This window comes from Lynx canadensis, chromosome C2 (assembly GCF_007474595.2).
Source record: "Lynx canadensis isolate LIC74 chromosome C2, mLynCan4.pri.v2, whole genome shotgun sequence".
Classification (NCBI taxonomy): Eukaryota; Metazoa; Chordata; class Mammalia; order Carnivora; family Felidae; genus Lynx; species Lynx canadensis.
This window is the reverse complement of record NC_044311.2, coordinates 64689727-64712859: the sequence shown is the minus strand read 5'-3', so window position 1 is coordinate 64712859 and position 23133 is coordinate 64689727. Positions and strand designations below refer to the sequence as shown.

At 41.8% G+C, this 23133-nt stretch overlaps 1 protein-coding gene across 1 annotated transcript; it reads right to left on the bottom strand.

Annotated features, from left to right (window-relative positions):
* Window positions 1-344: 344 nt before the first annotated feature.
* TMEM212 (transmembrane protein 212) lies at window positions 345-22737 on the bottom strand. Its single transcript, XM_030328932.1, has 4 exons — window positions 21718-22737; window positions 12253-12312; window positions 10748-11071; window positions 345-484 (listed from the first exon to the last, which is right to left on the bottom strand). The coding sequence occupies exons 1-4, from the start codon at window positions 21874-21876 to the stop codon at window positions 464-466; spliced, it is 564 nt and encodes a 187-aa protein (XP_030184792.1). The 5' UTR covers window positions 21877-22737; the 3' UTR covers window positions 345-463.
* Window positions 22738-23133: the final 396 nt, after the last annotated feature.

The window sequence follows — 23133 nt, the reverse complement described above, 5'->3', positions numbered from 1 at the left end:
ACTTATAGAGAAGCGAGGAGGGAGGCTCATTCTCCCCTTGCAGGAGACCCTTCTCATTATGGCTACTATTCTATGTTTTAATTGTGTTTGAAGATCTACAGTTGCTTTGGTAATGGCAATGAAGAAATGCTGAGCAAAATGGTTGCTTAATTTAGGTAAGATAGAATTATAGTTTAATGAAACACTAAACAGGGACAAAAGGAATTTAAAGAAAACATTCATTCACTGCAAATTTGTATTTCAGATTTAAAAATTTTTATGACAATGATGATACAATTTCCATTTTAAAAATCATAATGTGTAATCAGAAAAAAACAAGGTTAATAATCTAAAAGGCATAAATGTACAATTATCTCAACTTTTATTTCATAAGAACACAGAAAAAACTGAAGATGAAAATTATTTTGTATTTCAAAATAATGGCCACAAATATAACAAATTTAAGAGGAACACTGCTTCAAATTTATTGTCCGTTCTTTTGACCCTAGAAGAAAAAAAATAAAGTAGTGTTTATTTCTACAATTTATCAAAGAAAATAGAGTGTCACTTCTGACATTTAATTTAGCCTTTTTTATGTCACAGGAACCCAATGAAGGATGACTCAAGTAACAGCACCATGGTACCACTTAAGGATTTAAAAGGAATCACCAGAGAGAACAATATTGGTGATATTGGTGAAGGGGGATGGCAGAAAGATATAAAAAAGAAATATATGTGTAATAAAATATCTGGCATAAGCATAAAACAGTTCAGAAGAACCATTACTTTTGTGGGCAGGGACTGTCTAAGGAAGTGAGGAATCTCTCTGTTGAATATCTTTTTTGGTCATTTGTTATTTGTTTTGTCTGGTTTGGATTGGCTTGGGGCATTTTGAAAATTAACAGAAGGTTAAAGGGTTCTTTCTAAAATCTTTGAATGAGAGCCAAGAATTTAAATTTGATTAGAAGTAAGAGGAAGAAAACAAACATTTCTTGAGCAACTATCAAGGGCCAAGTCCGTGTAAGGGTCTTTGTAGTAATTTATACCATTTCACTTTGCAACATGTGGGGTAGGTGTTATCTCTAGGGCTCAAAGAGGTTCAATATTGATTTGCTCAAGGCTACTCAGATGGTAGGTGACAGAGGAAACAATTATATCTCAAACTGTCTGACTTCAAAAGTACCATGACTTCTCAGGATCTCCACATACCATAAATAATGCTGAAAGCAATTCTTCAATAAGGCACTTCTCCTTGGTATGCAAGTTCATATCTACTTTTCCTCTGTATTCCTTCCTGGAGCTCTGTTTTGGAGTCCATGACCACAGTAAATTCCTGCATGTTGTGTGAATTGCTTTTAAATTTGAAATATTCCTGACATAGAGTGAGGTAAGATTTTAGCTCTGGCTAGGAATACGTAAACGTGGCATCTAGTATTGCAACCTGCTACTCTCCTGTCTTCTGAGTCTCATACTCCCAGTCCCACCATTTAGCTCACTTTAGTCAGTCTCCATTCTCAAGGAACACATATTCTTGGAAAGGAGCTACACACACATGAATGTCACATAGAGGAGCGTGGCTGTATCTTGAGTGTGAAGGGGAGTCACGGAAGGATGTAAAGCGGGAAAGTAACAAGAACACATTGGAACTTCAAAAGGTTCAGACTAGAGCCTGTGTGGAGGATACTTCTCAAGAAAGACAAGATTGGAAGCAAAGATGTCTGAGTGAGAGAAGATGGAGGGCTGGGCCAGGGCCATTTGATCAGTACAGAGAAAGGGGGACACAGTGAATAAGGGGTGTAGCTGCCAGGATATGGTGATCAGCTCAGGTGGGAGGAGTCAAGGATGATTCCAAGTCTCAGGCTTGTCCTGAGTGTCACCAGGACTGCTGGCAACTGAGCTGGATTTACAGGAAGAAGAGCAGGTGTTGGGGACAAGGAGATGATCAGCGCCATTATAAACATCTTGAGTTTGATGTGTCTGTGAGACCCCCAGGAGAGTGTCCAGAAAATAGTCAGATGTGGAACTCATTAGAGGAGGAGAAGGAACTGGGCTATAGACATGGATGTGTAAGGTATCAGCCCAAAGGTGATAATTGAAGCCACCAGCCTTTAAGGATTCAGCAGAGCAATGGAGCCATCAGATAGATTGAAAAGGAAAAACCAAGGAGAAAGGAAGAAAACCGAAGCAAATGGTCCATGGAAGTCAGAGGGGAGAGGATTTCATGGAGAAAGTGGTCAATAGTTTCAAAGGTTGTGAAGAGGTCAAGGAAAATGTGGATTGAAAAGACTCCATTGGGCTTGGCTATGTACAGGTTGCTCATTGGCAGCCTTTGCCATAAGAGTGTCAGTGGAAGAAACGAAGAGATAAGTTGTTAAATATGGCCTAGATTGAAACTGTTCTTATAGCCCGTGCTCTTCAGCACTAGGTTTATTATGAACTCAAAGCAAGGCATCATTTGGATCTGGTATGTAACCAACTAAAGCCATGGAGTGTCCAGTGGCAAGCTTCAGTACCTCATTGAGTTGAACCCCAGGAAGAAGTCCTTTTGATGCCTTCTATTAGGTTCTTAAAATGGCTTTTTATTAATGACGGGCTATGAAACCCTAAGTGATAAAAGTAGGACTCACCCATTAAATCCAAGGACTGTCTTGTCTCTCATGGTCAAGAAATCCCATGGGGTGCCTGGGTGGCTCAGATACTCAGTCTAAGTATCCGACTTTGGTTCAGGTCATGATCTCATGGTTTGTGAGTTTGAGCCCCTCATTGGGCTCTATGCTCAGCTCAGAGCCCGGAGCCTGCTTCAGATTCTGTGTCTCCCTCTCTCTCCACTTCTCCCCTGCTCACGCTTTCTCTCTCTCTCTCTTTCAAAAAGAAAAATAAACATTAAAGAAAAATTAAAAAAAAAAAAAAAAAGAAACCCCTTTGCATCTTCCTGAGCTCTTCCCTTATTCCTCATGCTAACTGATAATAAGTTCTGTTGATCCTACCTTCTAAATATCTTTCAAATGTTTCACCTCTTCTCCATATCCACTAACACTACCTAATTCAAATCTCGTTATTCCTCATGTGGGCTCCTGGTCCTTCTGGTGCAGGTGACATTTCCCCTCAGTCCCTGTAAGTCAATGGGGGACCAGAATATGTCTTGCTTATCCTTCTGTCTCTACCCTTCAGCTTTTAGCATGGTATATGGCAAATAATATATGTTCACTAAATGTTGAGGGGCAAGTATAAATAATGAGTGTTGTATTTAGGGCTTTGGAATCAGATTCCTCAACACGTGATAGGAGGGAAGTCATATACTAGTGAACACAAGATACTCCTCTTGTCAGATAGGTACTAATTACCATCCAGCGCTTAGCAATTCTATTGCTTTAACTAGCAGCTTTCTTTCTTATCCATGACACTAGGTTAGTTATATGAAATAAGAGAAGAAAAACATTTGGAACAACCTTTTTGCACATCAACTGGAGTTTAAAACTCCTTACTTATTTGGTAAAACAATGGTTAAGTTCTGCAACTACACAGATTGATCTAGAGGGTATAATGCCAAGTGAAATAGGTCAATCAGAGAAAGTCGCATACCATACAATTTCACTCCTACGTTGGGTTTAAGAAACAAAATGAACAAACAAATTAAAAAAAGGGACAAATGGAAAAACAGACTTTTAAACACAAGAACAAACTGCCTGGTGGCTTGCCAGGGGGAAGGTGGGTAGGGGAATGGGTGAAATAAATACAGGGGATCCAGTGCACAAAGAGTACACTTATCTTGATGAGCACTGAGAAAATACATAGTATTGCTGAAACATTATATCATACACCTAAAATTAATGTAACACGATATATTACTTTTACCTGAATCATAAAAAAAGACAACCAACAAGATAATTCTGGTTGGTTTGATATGACAGACCGAATACTGAGCAAAGAAAGTTGTTTTCCCAAAGTGGTTAAAGCGATCTATAAATCTGTGACAACTCTCATATCCATCTTGATTGGATAATATTGCTAGTGCATATTCCTTCTTTTTTTAAAAAAAATTTTAATGTTTATTTTATTCTTGAGAGAGAGAGAGAGCAGGGTAGGGGCAGAAAGAGAGGGAGACACAGAGTCTGAGGCAGGCTCCAGGCTCCAAGCTGTCAGCACAGAGCCCAATGCAGGGCTCGAACCCACGAACTGTGAGATCATGACCTGAGTCGAGGTTGGACACTTAACTGACTGAGCCACCCAGGTGTCCCTGGTGTATATTCCTTCTGGAGCTAGCAGGGTAAAGGCTATGTGGGGTACCCCAGCGACACATCAACATGGCTTAGGACAGGTGAAGAGCCAACCCTGGTTGCTGACAGTCCTCCCTTCTGAGTGTTAATCTTCCCCAATGGAATAAAGTTTTATTTGAAAATCACAGACCGAGACCGATCTGGAAAGGTCTTTGGATGTGGCTGGCCAAGCCCTGTGGTGTTAGAGATGAGGAAGCTCAAGTCCACAACTACTGATGTGTGCAGGGGTGAACTGCTGCCTTACCCACTGTCCCTGCTGGCTGGTAGGGCCTGTTTGGGAGGGAAGTGACATTGTGTCATTCCTCAATCCTCATAGCCTTGATTGTGTGTCACCCTATTACTTTGCTCGTGGGTCTCTCTCTTCTTTCCTGGGGGAATGAACTCAGGTCCCCAGTAACAGCCACTGCATATTCTCTTCATTAATTAATACAATGCAAAGTGTCCAGCCAACATTGTTACCTCCCTAAATGGCTTTGTGCTCACATATTGGCACCATATGATTATAGAGAATGGAGGTTTCTGACTTCTGCTCAAGTTTCTGCTCTTTTAGAAAGCAAAACTTTCTTCTGTGGTTTAAATATATATCTTATTTGTTTTAAATACAGCATTTAAAGTTTGTTGAAAAATATATTCATAATAATAACATTAAAATTTTTTTTTAATGTTTATGTATCTTTGAGAGAGTGAGAGAGAGGGAGAGAGAGAGAGAGAGGAGACAGAGCATGATCAGGGGAGGGGCAGAGAGAGTGGGAGACACAGTATCTGAAGCAGGCTCCAGGCTCTGAGCTGTCAGCACAGAGCCTGATGCGGGGCTTGAACCCACGAATTGTGAGATCTTGACTGGAGCAGAAGTCAGGTACTTAACTACTGAGCCGCCCCAGTGTCCCCATAATAATATTTTAGATTAAAAGTAAGGAGCAAGGAAAAAAAAACCCTAGTAGGATATTTTATATTAAAAGATTAAACTGACTGTCAAAAGGAAAATATGTTGATACTCACAATGATTATAAAATAAAAACTGACAAAAGGCAGTTTTCAGGTTACCACCTCATCGATTTCTTCTGCTTTGACAAAATATCAAGCTTATTTTAATACATCACAATAGACACTTCCCTCTCATTTCCTCTCTTAGCAAGGTGCTATCACCCTTGGCATCGTCTTGCTGATTAAATGAAATGAAAATATCCTGGAAAAAAATAGCTTCCATTTCTGATATGTGAGTTAATTTTTGTCTGTGAGAAACATAAGAAAGACTGTCCACAAAATGCATGCCTATGCAAAGCCACTCGGAGTCTGTAAAACTGAATACACTCTCCAAAAGGTGTGGCTCAGCAGGGTGGAGCCTGGCCTCCAGACCCTTTGAGACCAGGAGCGAATCCTGACTCCACATGGCAGGCTCAAGGTCCTCATCTGTGAAAGGGGGAGAATGAGTTTTGCAGTGTTGTGAGGAAGAAAGGAGGTAAAGCACCTGACAAGTAGTCACTGCCCAGTAAACACACCTACAATCACTCTGCTACTACTCACCAGCATTATTATTCCAGAGAACATAATGAGATCAAGGGAATGCTAATGCCCTGGATTGCAATTATTTTTCTAGATTCTGATTTTTCTATCGACCAAGTTGAGGAGACCACATAAAGGAACTCGTGAGGAAGAAATACAGTGCATTCTGACCGCTGTGTGGTCCTACTTGAGGTTTTACTTGGATCTCCCCAAGGGGATTTAGTTCCCAGAAGCACCAGAAAGACCTTGGTGTAGCCCAACATGAGGTCTCGGACCTTTAGGATGAGAGTCATGGATGAATTTATGGCAAAACACATTGCTATTGCTGATGATGCAGGGTACATCCGCTAGAAGATTTGAAGCCAATATATTTCTGCAGATTTGTCTTGTGTTTGGAGGAAGACGGTCCTCCACTGATAAATATTCTGTCCTCATATGTTTTTTCACTGTTTCAAGGATTTACCTACATCTTTTATGGGAAGCAAATATTTCTCAATTCATTGAGAAAAAAAAAATAAAACCATTGTATCACATGTTAAGGGGGAAAATATTTTCTTTCCCCTTTCATTAAAAAAAACCAAAAAAACAAAACCCCAAACATAACAATGAATAATGAAAGGAAAACAGAGGGAGCCATTCCATTCCGTGGGGGAGGGGCGGAGTAGCTGCAGGGGACAGCTGCAGCACGTCTGGCGTCCCAATTCTTTCCTTTCCCATCACTTTATTACTTACTGGACCAAGAATGTAGACAATTTCGGCTATGGTTGTTTTGCGTTTTAGTGTCTCAACTTAATCTTATGCGGTGCTCCTTTGCCCCCTGCACTGAGTCCTAAGCCCACAGGGTCACTTCATGGTGTTTCATGTAGCCACAGAAGCGGGGACTCTTACTCCTTTTCCAGCTCCAGCTCCTCCTATGAGGCCCTGGAAAATTTGGAAGGGCTTGTGGTCTTAGCTTGGGCCGCTGTAACAGACTACCATAGGCTGGGTGGCTTAAACAACAAACATTTCTCCCCGTTCTAGAGGCTGGAAGACCAAGATCAAGGTGTCAGCAGATTCAGCATCTGGTGAGAACCCTCTTCCTATTTGGCAGATGGCCACCTTCTTGCTGTATCCTTATGTGGTGGAGAGAGAGAGGACTCTGGCCTCTTCACCTTCTTATAAGGGCATCATGAAGTTAATCCCATCATGGGAGCTCTACCTTCCTGATCTTACTAAACTTAATTATCTCCCAAAGGCCCCGCCTCCTAATACCAGCACAGTGCAGGGGGGGAGGGGGGGAGGGAGGAGGGAAGGGGGTTAGGGCTTCAACATGAATTTTTCAGAGACACAAACATTCAGTCTGTAGCACTCATATAATGCTTTTATCAAAATCATCATAAAGCAAAACCCTTTATGCTTTCAAGCATTTCTTACTGTGGTTTTAGTTGGGGACCAACTGACTGCATACGCACACACACCAACACTGTGTGACCCTCAACCAGATGCTATCTACTGTTAGCGTCTTCCTCCCAAATCACTATGTTAAAGCCCTACTCCCCACTGCGATGGTATATAGACGTGAGTCATTCGGGAGAAAATTAAATTTAAATGAGGTCATGAGGATGGGACCCCCATGAAGGGATTAGTGTCCTCATAAGAAGAGGACAGAGTTCTCTGTCCAGGAGCAGGCCCCAGGAAGGACAGTGAGGTGACGTCCGCAAGCCAGGAAGAGAGGCCTCAGTGAAGATCGACCTTACTGGAAACTTGACCTTGGGCTTCCAGTCTCCTACACCATGAGAAATAAATGTGTGTTGGTTAAGCCACCAAGTCTATGGTATCTTGTTATAATAGTTTGAGTTGCCTGGGATGCAAGGTGACTTCAATTCTCCTAAAGTGAAAAGGCGCAGGGAAGAGAGAAATGATGACTATGGTGATTCCTAAGGGACTGTTTGATAAATTTCTGAAAACATGTTTTCAGACTTACGGAAAAACTCTTAGAAGTGAATATTTTCTATCGTGAGATTGACTATTACATACATGAAAAAAAATGATTTTACTCTCTAACACAATACAATTTCCCCCAAATCTTCCCTTAAACTATCACTTTCTTCTTTTTTACAAATTTTCACAGCTTTTGATTTTCCTGATATTTACATACATTTACATGCATAAATATTCCTGTATTTACATATGCATATTTATGTTGATACATATATGAAGGAAGAGTAAATCAGCAGCATATTTTACAGTATTTATATAGCTTTTAATACATTTATAATTTTTAATAAAATTTTAAAAATATGATTTGTCTCTTCCAGCACATAGGGAACCTAACATCAAAACTCTCTGGAGGCTCATTAAATGTAGAATCACCATGTAGAATTCTATATCCTGACCAGTGATCTGCCATTTCTTCTAAGAAGGTTATATGTTTTCTAGAATTTTGACAAACAATACATTATTTCACTGCTGGAAACTGTGCTAGTATCACTGAGATCTCTACATGGTAACATGGTAACAAAGGTTTGCTCAAGCTGCACATGCTCCTTGTGGGCTCGGGGAGGCGGTGGTGTATTTATTAATACAGAACCTCATATCCCATTATGTCAGCCACTCATCCTTGCTAATGAAACATGATATGCCACCACCATGGATTAAGTGGTGTCAAATCATCCAAAAACGCTCACCAAAGATTTGCTGCTTGTTAAATTTATCGAGAGCTCTCACCCAAACTCGTGCTGCATTTTACACACATGGGAAAACTGAGATTCTGTCCAGAAGTGACACTAAGAGAATCCTGTGCTAGGAAGAGCATTTTTAGCAGAATCTCTTGGGGGCATGTGCTAAAAATGCATATTCCCTGCCTCCAACCCCTGAGTTTCTGCCATAAGAGTGGGCCGGGATGAAAGCCAGAAATCTGATTTAATAAGAACCCTGGGTGATTTTGATGTTATTGATCCACATTGAGCAACATGTTGTAGTTGTGTTGGATCTTGCATCCAATTTAGAAATTACACACTTAATTTAGAAATCACTTGTTTTGAGCAAGATGGGCAAAGGCAAAATTCTAAACTTAGAGAACTTTGCTTTGTTCTCAATGAATTTTTTCTCTTTCCAGGAACTTCAGGTGGCTTCACTATTGGGTTTCCATGAGGCTGGCTTACCAAGCTCTGGACATAATTTTTCATAGTTTTCTCGCTGACCTCCATCCATTGTTAAACTTTAGGTGTCATGCCCAAAGATGGCAGCCAGATGTCTGATGCCAAGGAGTTATGGGTGGCTAACACTTTAATGTGTGGTTCTCCTGGGTTTATGTTTCTTTTAACAAAAGGGCTCTAGGAAGTTGGGATAGTCCCCACAAGGGAGAAATTTCAAATACTAAACTTCTAGATGCACTGGCAGTACAGCAGGGGAGGTCATTTTGGTCTACTAGCCTCAACTCTCAGTGGGCCTCCTTGCAAAATCAACTCTGTTCCTAAGAATGTACAGGATTTCCTTTGCAGACTTATGTAGAAGTTGAAAGGACAAGACTGACCACAAAAGGTATTGAGAGTGCCAAGTTCTTGTCTTCCAGCTTTGCTGATCTGTGCTGATATGATCAAACCGGGAAAAAAATTGGCTAACATAACTCAAGTTCACCTGACCTTAATATAAAACTAACTTGAATCATCAAGCCAGTATAAGAGTTTGCAGTGGGAAATATCTCTTTCCAGGAGGAGGCTGTTCAACCCATAATGGAGTGACCCATATCAGATGTAGGAATTTGGAATCAGAAATCACTTGTACTGTTCTCCCAGTTGATCCTGCTCTAACCCTCCTGGAGGCCAGAATTATGCATCTTGATGTCTAGCGAAGGAGAGAGGATACAATGTGGGTGACAAGAAGCCCAGGATAAATCTGAACTGTTAACAAAAATAGCTCTGGGGGGCGCCTGGGTGGCTCAGTAGGTTAAGCGTCCAACTTCAGCTCAGGTCACGATCTCACGGTCCGTGAGTTCGAGCCCCGCGTCGGGCTCTGGGCTGATGATGGCCCAGAGCCTGGAGCCTGCTTCCGATTCTGTGTCTCCCTCTCTCTCTGACCCTCCCCCGTTCATGCTCTGCCTCTCTCTGTCTCAAAAATAAATAAACATTAAAAAAAAAAAAACAATTAAAAAAAAAAAAAGAAAAATAGCTCTGGGTTCTGAATCTGGTCCTCCTGCTCAGTGGCTGTGTGATGTTGGGCAAATTACATACTTCTCTTTATTTCTTTAATATTTGTTTATTTTTGAGATACAGGAATAAATCATGAGCAGGGGAGGGGCAGAAAGAGAGGGAGACACAGAATCTGAAGCAGGCTTCTAAGCTGTCAGCATAGAGCTTGACGTGGGGCTCATACAGACAAGCCGTGAGATCATGACCTGAGCCGAAGTTGGGAGTATAACCGACTGAGCCACTCAGGAGCCCTCACATTACATCATTTTTTAGCTATAATCTACTATGTGTGAAATGGGAAGTACACTGATACATAGTAAACACTCAGTTCATACTTCTATTACTATCATATTGTTAATATTCTTCAAAAAATTTTTTAATGTTTATTTTTGAGAGAGACAGGGAGAGAGAGAGAGAGAGACAATGTGAGCTGGCGATGGGCAGAGAGAGAGGGAAACACAGAATCTGAAGCAGGCTCCAGGCTCTGAGCTGTCAGCACAAAGCCCAACACAGGGCTTGAGCCCACGAACCGTGACACCAAGACCTGAGCCGAAGCCGGACGCCCAACCGACTGAACCACCCAGATGCCCCAAATATTATTAATATTCTTATTAGCCATCTTAGAAAAAGTTAGAAAGGTAAATTTGTTGTTGGTGTATATCAGCCTCTTTGCTGGAGTAGAAGTAGAAATAGTGGGAAAAGTCTGATTATAAAAGATACAGTGATAAGTAAGAGAGACAGATCAGGTACTAACATGGCAGACTTTCCATTTTAGCATTCAGGATGGAAAAAACTGGTTCCCCCTTTCTGAAAACTTACATGTATGTGTCTATTCCAGATAAGTCCTGCAGAAAGCTTGATGCACACTGTCAGGGACACACACAACATGGCGAAGCTCAGGCACAGGTCGAAGGCTTGAAGCGTCAGGTGGTACGCTTCATAGTGTGGTGGGTCCACACAAGCTGATGGGAATTTTGCATATGGAAAAGGGAAGGCAACTGCATAACCGAGGTAACCGGTCCCTGCAATCCCTGAAAACGAGTAGAAGCAATATGGACCAAGGAGAGCAGATTCCAAGGCTATCGCAAAATGAAGTGGACATCCCATAATGCTTAGAATCACAAAGGTGAAACTAGCTTCCCACTGAAAATAAAACAAAAATAAATTGTTACTTTGGAAACTAGATTCTTCAAAAGCTTCTCAGCGATGTGGAGAAAGAAAGCGTTGTTGGATATTAATCTCTTTTACTGGGAAGTGAAGGAGAAATGGGTTACAATTTTCTCTTTAGGCCCTTTTATTCTCTTCTTGAATCTACACTCTGGGAGAATAACATATCAGCCAACTGAGCCAAAAACTAATTGAATTCCATTCAACAAACATGTGTTTATTTATCTTCTATCATGTGTTAAGAGCCAGCTTATGGTGGGAAAAAGATGAATACCAGAATCCCTGCCTTATCCTAGGACCTTGCTAGTCAGGGCATGGTCCATGGTCCAGTAGCACTGACATCCCTGGAAGTTTGTTGGAAATGTAGAATCTCATACCTCCCCCAGATCTACTGTATCAGAATTTACATTTTAACCAGATTCCCAGGTGACTCACACTTATTTGAGCCATGGGAAGATCTATGATCAGAACAAAGTAGTCTTTCTATATCCTGGGATTACTTGGCTCCCTACTATTGAAATGCAATATATCATAGACTTCCCATCCTTTTTTGGGGGGGAGAAGTAACAGAGACAGCGGAAGGACAACCCAAGCTGAGGAGTTGAGACTTAAACATACATTATTAAAAACAGAGGAGCCTATAGATCCATTTATTCAGAATGAAATTTGGGAGCATAACATTGGTTCTGTCCTCTCCAAATTGGAATACTTAAATATTTACAATAATCGCAGGAACTTGTAGAAAGTGTTTGGAGAAGAAATCAGATATAAATTATTCATTTAAGGGGCACTTGGGTGGCAGTTGGTTGAGCGTCCGACTCTTGATTTCAGTTCAGGTCATGATCCCAGGGTTGTGGGATCAAACCCTGCATGGGCTCTGTCCAAGCTGAGAGTGGAGCCTGTTTGAGACTCTCTCTCTCTCTCTCTCTCTCTCTCTCTCTCTCCCTCTCTCCCACTCATGCTCTCTCTCTCTCTAAAATAAAAATAAAAAATATTCATTTAAAGCCAGTTTATTACTGAAATCTGTCATAGTAAGGCATCAATCAGAAAGAACTCAATTATAATTGGAAATCACATTCTCTATGTTCCATCCTGAACTGGTAGAGGTTTGACCTTCAAACCTATTCAACCATCCTACTCAAGGTCTATATATTTACCAGGTATCTCTTGGTCCACTCTTTGTGAGCCACCAGCAGAAGTATACCGGTCATGATGGCCTGTGAAAGGAAAACGGAAAAACAATATCCATGATAGAATGTACCTCTGGAAAGAGTTCAATCTGTCTCACGGTTTGACAACTTTATTATGAACTAGAAAGAACAGCAAATGGCTAAATGGATTTATGGCTCTGATCTCTTCCTCATCTGGGATGACAATGAAGAAAAAAGCCATCAGTGTCATAAAGACATGATTCATACAAGCTCATTTTTTTTTTTTTTTTATTTTCTGTGTTGCCTTTGCCATTGCAATTATAACCTCCCCTACTGTAAGGTGTCACTGCAATAAAAGCTTGGCTTTATAACCCTTGCCATATGTTTTATTTTGATTAATTGTCTATCATTCATCTTTCCCACAAATTGCTAAAATTACAAATGGGAGGAACTGGAAAGGAAATGTGTCACAGAACCCTGAAAACTTGCCCAGCAACAGCATTATCTTTTACTCTTTGCTTTTCTTTTGAGATTCAGGAGCCTCAGCCTACTGGTGGGATGCAAATATGTGATCTCCGTGTCTCAAGTAACAAAGATTATAATTAGAGTGAATGCATGGCGGGACATTAATTGTTCTGGGTGCACTGGTGTTCAGCTTTTCAAAAGTTTTGTTTTGTTTTGTTTTGTTTTTTAATAGCCTCCGTTGAGGGAAAAAGACCCAAAGTGCAGAATGAAAATAGTTCAACAAAGGAGGGAATGGTGTCAGGGCAATATATAATGAAAAAGAAAAAAGAATTCTGGGCTCATCTTTGATTCAGCTCCGGGTCTGGTGAAGGAGACCTTTTGTGGTCACTGAGCCTGGAAACTGCTTATTCCTGACACATAAATCATTTGTTCCTGGTCAGGGAATGTTTTGAGGTTGAGAGAGACAACCAGGAAGAGACGTGCCTGAAACCAGATATAGAATGAGGGCAGGAGTAAAAGCAGTTACGAATTAGGTTTTTGACAGAAAAATAAACATGACTGTATATATAGTATCAACAAATTTAAGGGGGTGGAAATCAGAGCTTCTACCAATATGGTTTTGTGATATGCTGCTTTTGTAGCTTCTGTGTCCAGCCCGTTTTTTTTTTTTTTTTTTTTTTAGATCCAGCTTTTCATTTTCCTGGCATATTTTATTTTGAATGCCCGACTTGGAGAATTCGAGAGAGGTGGGGGAGAAGTGTGCACATGTACATTCACACAACACTTCTCGTGTGGCTCAGGCTGAAATTCCAGACGTGGCATTGCCACACCATAAAACTCCCGTGGATAAAAACAGAACCATCTGTAGTCGAAAGAGGTTGGCTTGATTCTCAAGAGGAAAGTTTCCAAGGGACCCTGTGGAGGTTGAGCCAGCATAAATAGCACAACAAAACAGAATTATTAAGAGCAATTGAACATTGATGCTGAGCCGGGGGCCAGTCTACGCTTTCAGAGGCAAAGGCATCCAATGGGCACGTTACTCCTCTACGGGCGAGAAACACAGGGGCAAACAAGAGAAAAGCGAAGGGGACACTCCTCTCCTGGTGTAACTCCAAGGAGAGAGCTGACATTATTAGACGCTTAGATTCCAGGTTGCCTTAACCACTTTGGCATGAACCGTTTCTTTCCTTTCAAAAGTTGAAAAATGCAGCCGAATTGCAGTCGCCTGATATTTTGGTTGTAGCTGCCAGCTTGAATTTTGCTTTGTTTACACAAAACTTTGAAAAGATCTTTCATGGAGTAGGCTGGTGTATGAATGCCATTCAGTAACTTGGGAAACCCACCCTGTGGACAGAGGTGTCTCAGGGGCGAGCACACCCATCTTCCCTGGTGCCCCTGTCCAGCATGCCTGCGAGACAGAGGGCGGGTGTCCCCTGAGTCATAGCCTCCTGTTTTCTTGCTTTCTTTTCTTTTTTAAACTCTTGTATTTAGACAGGGAAGAGGGAAGAAAGAAAAAGGAAGAGTTTTGAGGGTAGGGGAGAGAAGTTAAATGGGAAAAGGAAATGTGAGAGGCGGTGTCTGAGAGGCAAGAGCGGGGCACAACAGGGCAGTTGGGTTTCAGAAAGGACCCAGAGGAGGTGCCTGGGGAGATAGGAGCCCAGAGAGAAGGCCCAGTCTTGCACTCTGCTCTCTCTCTACTCGTCTTGGCAGGCTAGCTTTCTGCTCCACAGGCAGTTCCAGAGAGATTGCTTGGGGTTTGCAACGGTAGCAACTAACACTCTGGTCGGATGATAATTGTGGGCCCTCCCACAGGATCTTTAAATTGCCCCCTGTAAAGGACATAAAGGACTAAAGGTTCCCAGAAGCAGATGAATTGAAGGAAGCGGGGAGGCATCACAACAGTAATAGAAACTTTTAGAGGGATCACTTTATTTATTTATTTTGAGAGAGAGAGGGAGGGAGAGGGAGCCTGACAGCACAGAGCCTGACATGGGGCTCGAACTCACGAACCACAAGACCAGGACCTGAGCTGGAATCAAGAGTCAGATGCTTAACCGACGGAGCCATCCAGGTGCCCCTAGAGGAATCATTTTAATATGGGCTAATTTATTCACTTATAAACATCTGTTGTGAGTCTACTGCCAACAAGGGATGTGATAGGCACTCTGCAGATGGCATAATAGCATAAATTAACATTTACTGAGCCCTTACTGTATGTATGCCAGGCACTACACTAAACATTTTACATGTGATAACTCATTTAATCCTTATAATGATGGAGATCTTCTCCGACTTTAAAAAGTTTATTTATTTATTTATTATTTTGAAGAGAGAGGGAGTGCGCATGAGTGGGAGAGAGGGGCAGAAGGAGAGAGAGAGAATCCGAAGCAGGTTCCACACTCAGCATGGAGCCTGACATGGGGCTTGATCTCACCACCACCTGAGACCACGGCCTGAGCTCAAACCAAGAGCTGGAAGCTTAACCGACTGAGCCACCCAGGTGCCCTGATCTTCTCCTACTTTTTAGAAGATGGAACAGAGAGGATAAATAGGACAAGCAAGCTCACCAAGTAATAATCATACACACAGTGGCTCCAACTTTCATTGGAATTTGCAGTCCAGATGTGAAAGTAATGTGCGTATAAGAATGTCCACAAAATGAGGCAGGAAGAGTGAGTACACTCCGTGTGAGAAGGGCCCAGTGACAAGATAACGCTTCCAGGGGGAACAATCGTGGAAGAAAGCAGCATGGGGGAAACGGGACCCGAAGCAGGTTTGAGGGATGGGTGTGATTTCGGCAGGAGATGGCAGAGGGAAGGGCAGTCTGAGCAGTGGGAGAAATGCGTGTAAAGGTGGGAAGGTGGCAGCCAGGCTTGGGAAACAGTGAGACAGGGGCCCAGAGGGGCAGGAGCTCTGGTTCCTGGTAGAAAAGAGTAGGAAATCAGGCTTGAAAGCCACATGAGGCTAGGTTGAGAAGGGCCTAAAAATTCAGGCTAACATATCTTGGCTTCGTTTGGACAATGAAGCAACACTGAAGGTTTTTGAAGGAGGAGCTTGACTGACACAGCAGAGGTCTAGAAAGACAAGCCTGTGCTCAAGTGTGTGCTGGGTAGGAATGAGGTGAGGCCTAGGCGTCTCTGTCGGAATTGGGTCTTCAAAATTTTTTTTTTTAACATTTATTCATTTTTGAGAGTAAGAGAGATAGAGCATGAGTGGGGTAGGGGCAGAGAGAGAGGGAGACACAGAATCCGAAGCAGGCTCCGGGCTCTGAGTTGTCAGCACAGAGCCCGACACAGGGCTCGAACTCACAGACTGCGAGATCATGACCTGAGCCGAAGTTGGACGCTTAACCGACCCACCTGAGCCACCCAGGTGCCCCATTTCTGTTCTATTCTATTCTATTCTTCTATTCTACTTTTATAAAGGCTGCTAGCTATGCAATAGATGGATTTTATGATTCATTAATGAATGGGTTCCCACAGTTTGGCTATCAAAGTCATGTAGGCATGAAACCTGGATGGGGGTGGGAAGTGGTAAGGAGTTGAGGGGGAGGTGGTGCCCAGTGAGCATGAGAGGAAAGAATGGATAAGGATATGCCTCACAGGAAAAATAAAAGTTAGCTAGCAACTGACTGGATGCGGTGGGGTAGGAGTGAGGCTGAGGGTGGGTTGGTTTAGGGCACTGTTGTCAGAGTGGTCTTAGGACCAGCAGCATCGGCATCACTTGGAAACTTGTGAGACAGGCAGAGTCTCAGGCCTCACCCAGATTTTGTAAATAAAATTTTAAAAATGTTTATTTATTTATTTTGAGAGAGAGAGAGAGAGCGAGCGAGCACGAGCAGGGGAGGGGCAGAGAGGGAGAGAGAGAGAATTCCAAGCACAGCGCAGAACCCAAAATGGGGCTCGAACCCTCTAACATGACCTGAGCCGACTGAGCCACCCAGGCGCCTGGCCTCACCCCAGATTTCCTGAATCGGAGTGTACATTTTAACAAGATCCCCAGGTGATTCATATGCACATTTCAGTTTAAGAAAGCACTAGTTTGGAGGGAAGGGTTGAAATCAAAAGTCACTCTAGGGTTTGAAATCGAGTTCAAAGCCAGGAAAGTCAGGAGAAGAAATCACTGCTTTTGGTGGTGAGATGGTTTTTGGGGAACAAGCCGGGCTTACAGAAGTTTAGGATATCTAAGCGGAAATTGGCCATCAGATGTTTGGAAATCTCAGGACCACTGAAGCTATAAGAGGCTTGAGTGATGATGGTACAATCAAGTCCCTTCTCTGACAGAGGAGGCAACTGGGACCTGCACGGGACGTCTTGCCCACCTTTCCCCAAGTTCCTGTCTCCAGGTAGGCTTCTGGATACAGCACTGTTGCTTGCCATTAACTAAGTCACTGGAGGGTGCCAAGCCACGTTTTCCGGGATTCAAGGAGAGCCCAGTCCATCAGGCACTGTGATCTTGCTGCATACTTTCCGGCAGCTGATGGCCTTTAAATAACCTAGTTCAGAAATCCTAGGAAAACTGCTTATCATGTGGCTATCAGAGTAGAGTGAGGAGAGTTCTGAGGACCGATACTTTGAAGAATTCAGAAAGTCTCAAATGAAGGCACTGAACAAATGCAAAGTTCTGTTCCGCTTGTAAAAATCTATCTTTTCTAAGTCTCCGAAGGGATATGGAGTCATTTGCAAAAGGAAATGTCAATAGGACTGAAATGCACACATTGTCTTTCCACCAAAGGAAGATTCACTCTTCAGGCACATTGAGAAGTGGGAAGGAAGGAAAGTTGTGGCACGAGTCAGAGACCTTTTGTAGTTGACCCCGATCAAACAGAGCTGTGCTTCACTAGGAAACTCACTAGAAAAAGAAAAAAAATCACATTGTTCCAAACTTAGACATTACTGAAAGAGTGAGCACTCTTATTGCTTTCCTTTTCATGACGATTTTGTCCTGCTTTAGTGTGAATACTGGCTTGACTTTTAGTCCTTGCAACCTAATGAGAGTTCAATGATATGATGCATTTTGTACCACCTGAGCACGGACTCATTCCCTTATTCAACCATATTTATCAAACAGTATTTATGGAACACCTAGTATGTGACTCATTCTGTTCCAAGTGCTGGAGGCACAGCAGTAAACAAAATAGAAAAAAAAAATCCCCACCGTTGTACAATATACATTTTGTTGGGAGGGGTATTAACAAACAATAAATAAGTACATTATGTAGTATATTAGATGGTGATAAGGACCATCGGGAAAAGAATAGAGTGGGGAATGAGAGACTGGGGATGCCAGTTGTGGGAGAGACTTACAATTTTATTTTATTTATTTATTTTTAAAGTTTTATTTATTTATTTTGAGGGAGATAGAGTGAACAAGCAAGCAGGGGAGGGGCAGAGAGAGAGAGAGAGAGGGAGAAAGAATCCCAAGCAGGTTCTGCGATGTCAGGGCAGGGCCCAATGCAGGTCTAGATCTCAAGAACCATAAGATCATGACCTGAGCCAAAATCAAGGGTCTGATGCTTAACTGACTGAGCCGCCCAGGCACCCTGAGATTTACAATTTTAAATAGGGAAATGAGGGTAATGAATGAAGGCATCAATGAGAAAGTGATATTTCTTCAAAGAATTAAAAGGAAGTTAGAGAATAAGCCTTGTGTGGGAGGAAGCTCCAAGCAGAGAACAGATAGTGCAAAGGCCCTGAGGCAAAAACACACCTTGGAATATTTGAAAACAACAAGGAGCCAGTGTGATGACTAAGGGAATGGAATGAGCTAAGGGAAGAGTGGTAGGAGATGAGGTCCCAAAGCTAACAGGATGGGGAGTTCAGCCACTTCGCAGGGAATGGAATGGGGAAGTGAGCAGGCAGCAAGAGGTTAGGATCAAAGCGTTTGGACAGATATTGGGCACGGATGGGATTCAGGGCAGGCAGCCCCCAAATACGCCACTTTGGTGTATTGATTACTTTGAATTAAAGTTACTTAAGCAACTGGTGCCAGAACATTCCTCTGTCCCCCTGAAATCAGGAAATGAATTCCCCATGTGAAGGGTACCCTCCCAGCACCTGGAGGGTAGAAATTTTCCTCGCTCACAGCACAGACGAAAGGCATGGTATTAACTAGCATGTGTGTAGAGCTTCAAAACTGGGGAAGCTCTCTATTACACAATCTTTGTTCAAATTTGGTCATTCTCACTGAGCATCTTAGGGTTAGACAGCTCTGCATGGACTCTCTTTACCTACAAAATTCCTCATGTTGTAGGTAAAGCAGTGTATAACTGGCTGAGTGAGGGTCCTGCTCTTGACCATATACCAAGAATGTCAGAATCAGGACTTGAACATAGGCTCCGTCTCCCCAAATCCTACCTTTCGGATTCCAATTCCCTATGCCATTGGTCTCAAAATCAAATAGCCACCAACTAGCTGTATGCTGGAGACAGACCTTGTCATTTCTCTGGGAGTAACTGATAAAACAGATGTTGGCATAGAGCAAATCTATATTCAATAATTTGTGATCCTAATCAACTCTCAGTGTCTGCTGAATGTTCTATGATAGGCTGCAGGGATAGGCAAAGAATTACAAGAAAGGAATACAGAGTTGGACTATAATTATGGTTTTATTAAACACTGGGTCAGTTCTGTAGTCAGAATTAAAAAATTAATAGAATAGAAAATATCAATTCATTTTACACAGAAGGTAAAATATTGTTTTTTTGAAGCTGTTTGTTCTATGTTCTATATATGTATCAAAATCTAACTACTTATCTAGAGAGAACTATATACATGCAACTATGTACATTCTAGGTCCTGGATGTAAAATGTTTTTCTTACTCTGGGTCATCAACAAAAAGTGTGGAAGCTGCTTGAATAAATGTCACTGTCATTTTTGCATTCTGGTAAATGTTTAATAACTGTTTCTTTGAATGAACATATGGTTTCAGGTAGGAGATGGGGGAAAAGAGCAGACCGGCAAGACTGGGAGGTAGATGTAAAAGAATGTATTAAAAAAGAAAAGAGGGGATGCCTGGGTGTCTCGGTCGGTTAAGCGTCTGACTCTTGATTTTGGCTCAGGTCATGATCTCACTGTTTGTGGGCTTGAGCCCTGCAATCAGGCTCTGTGCTAAGGGTGCAAAGGCTGCTTGGGATTCTCTCTCACCCTCCCTCTCTGCCCCTCCCCCCACTTGCTCTCTCTTTCTCAAAATAAATAAATGAACATTTAAAAAATTAGGAAGAGAAAAGAAAAAAGGAAAACATCATCAAAGTGTTTCCTTGTTCAGTCCCACACTTGCACCATTTGGCTTTCTCCCATCTACTCACCATCATTAAGTCCCACTGGATGGAGTTTTTAAAAATTGAGACCTTGTTTTTTTTTTTTTTCCTCCCCCATTGTTAACTCAAGCATGTAGTAGGTTATCAATACATATTTACATAATAAATAGATTAAAATGATATTTTATAGGGTCTTGCTTTTAGGTGATATCTTAGTTACAGTTAGATTTTTTAAGATTTAAAGTGTTGCCTCTCCCAAGACTGGCTACATTTTAATAGAAAACTCCTTCAGATCAAAAGGCTTTAAAGTCTAATTGTCTAGTCTTCAATGGTGAATGTCATGCATCACAGGAAACAATGAGAGAAGGATTTGTTGCAAGCCTCTGTAACTCCTCTTAAATCATACCGCCATGGAAGACACCTACTCACAAGGCTAGGTGTGTTCATTTCTCTGACGCAGAGGGCTGGGGTACCAGTCTAATCCTTCCTTTGTACAGTCATTCAGTAAATAGACACGGAGCAGCTACTTGGTGCCTACTTATATTTGGCACATGAACACTTGCTAATGAACTGTGAAGTTAGTGAAGTACATCACCCAAATTCTTGAATTATTTGCAGTTCAAACAGTTGCGTGCAAAGAAAAATGTGGGAGAACTAAGGTTTGGGGCTTGCAAATCCTTGGATCATGTCAACACACCTGAGTGTTTCTAGTGAAAGCATTCATCTGAAGATTATTTTACTCGGTTCTCCATTTTTTTTTACATTATTTTTTATGGTTTACATATTTCTTTTTCTAAAATTTAAATTTTAGTGGCACCTGGTTGGCTCAGTCATGAGAGCATGTGACTCTTGATCTCAGGGATGTGAGTTTGAGACCCACGTTGAGGGTAGAGATTATTAAAAAAAAAAACAAAACAAAACTTAAAACAATAAAATTCAAATTTCAAAAGATAGATTCCAATTTCTCAGAAAACCAAGGTGAGAAGAATAAAACAACTTTTTAAGAATTTCTTGAACAGCATTTCATTATAGTACACGTGATAGTGTATATGATAAAATGATATTAAGAAAGATTGTACATTTAAGAGACAACTAATAGAAATATATGTTCTACAGTCATGTAATTTTCTGTAGAATTTTGACTTCTTTGTATTGTTGCAAAACTTAACCAGGACATGACATTCTTTTTTTTTTTTTTGAAATGAATTAATTAATTAATTATTTTAATGTCTATTTTTTTTAATTTTTTTTTTAACGTTTATTTATTTTTGAGACAGAGAGAGACAGAGCATGAACAGGGGAGGGGCAGAGAGAAAGGGAGACACAGAATCCGAAACAGGCTCCAGGCCCTGAGCGGTCAGCACAGAGCCCGACGTGGGGCTCGAACTCATGGACCGTGAGATCATGACCTGAGCCGAAGTCGGACGCTTAACCGACCAAGCCACCCAGGCACCCCTTTAATGTCTATTTTTTGAGAGAGAAAGACAGAGCATGAGTGGGGGAGGGGCAGAGGGAGAGGGAGACACAGAATCTGAAGCAGGTTCCAGGCTCCAAGCTGTCAGCACAGAACCCCGTGTGGGACTCTTGAACTAGTGAACCATGACATCATGACCTGAGCCGGAGTCGGACACTCAACTAACTGACTGAGCCACCCAGGAGCACCCCCAAAAAGACACGTCATTCTTTTTCTTCTTTCCCTCCCTTCTTTCTATACTCTCTCAATATATGTAATAAAATATTTTCCTACCAAAGCTCCATTCCAGATGGGGCAAGCAATCCAGACATTCCATCCTGTGAACCAAAGCTTGTAAGAAAAGACAGGGAAGAAAGCGATAACTCCAGAGAATACACTGAGAGTCCCCAGAGAAATGAGAATTCGGCCAGCAGCCTGGGATAGGCTCTGCATCTTCCTCTGTGACTTGAGTCCTGGATCTCAAAGATATTTTGTTACCAAAACATGAGGGTATGTCAGGCCTCAGTAAACAGAAGTTTCTTGGAGACAGTAGCCATGACGCATCTGGACTGTTGATCTACTTGGAAACAAGCTTGCATTTGTTTCACCAAAGATAGTGAATTGTAATGAAGTAATCCTTGACATAAATTTGATACAATTAATTCTAATACTAGTTTCCTGAGAGAAAGAGAAAGAGAGAGAGAGAGAGAGGGAGGGAGAGGGAGAAGTCATTCCTTGTTTTGGATTTCGGCCTCCATTCCCTTCATTCTGCCCTGTCGTGGGGAGTGCCCACTTCCTGGCTTAATCAGATTCAAAGGCTTGCTGACTGAGCTAATTGTTTCTCAACTCAACCTGCCTGGTGGTTCCAGCATAAAGCCAACATCCTTTGTGCACAATAGATCCACATTCCCAGCACAATTTCCCACAAAACAAAGTAAAAATAAGCACTCTGATCACTTTTCATTACATTTAATTTCAATGATTTCAAGCAAACGCAAGACCTCTCCCCATTGTTCAAAGTTGAGTTCTATTACCATACTTTTGAAGTTTTGATAAAGATTTTTGACACGGTTTCATTCCCAAAGGGGCATACGCTTCATCATGGAGTTCTGTCTTGTTTTCTCGAAACCAGTTTCATCTTAGTTGTTTTATTATTAATTCAATTATCAAGTAGAGAACGAAGGTGGAAGTGTATGCGGTTGTAAAATGCACTTTGAGCAGTAACTTATTAGTCGGATGAAATACCAATCTCCGATCATTCTTTTTTCTTAATTTTTTTTTATCGCGAGTTCACCCGCCGCTGCCACCAGCCCCCGCCCTCCCCTCCTCGGGCTCCCCCTCCTCAGGCTGCCCCCCCTCGGCCTGCCTCACCTCACAACCACCACCATGACCTCAGCCGCCACGGCCCCTACTCTCCAATCATTCTTGAATCATAATTCAATTCAATAATTAGATGTTGGGCTTATGTACATTGAAGCGATTGTAAAAGGCTTATCTCTTGATTTCTCATGTATTTGAGAAAGTGGTACGTATTTGCTTTTGACTAATAGGACACGTTTGTTTCTTCTAAGATAATAATCTGAAAACACAGACGGTTTTCTGAAGATAGCTGAATAATTCTCCTGTTCTATATTAATACTCTTTCCTTTAAATGAGATGATGAAAAATAATTTTATGAATGGAAATGCAGTGGTTTAGAACACGGATTTT

Bases quoted from the DNA above. Each gene is read 5' to 3' on its own strand.
- TMEM212 (XM_030328932.1), bottom strand. From the start codon at position 21,876: ATGCAGAGCCTATCCCAGGCTGCTGGCCGAATTCTCATTTCTCTGGGG. The intron at 12,313-21,717 runs GTAGGAAAATAT...TTCCTTTCACAG, and splicing joins CCATCTGGAATGGAGCTTTG to GCCATCATGACCGGTATACT. The intron at 485-10,747 runs GTAAGTTTTCAG...TTTTTCTTCTAG, and splicing joins TCTGGAATAGACACATACAT to GGTCAAAAGAACGGACAATA.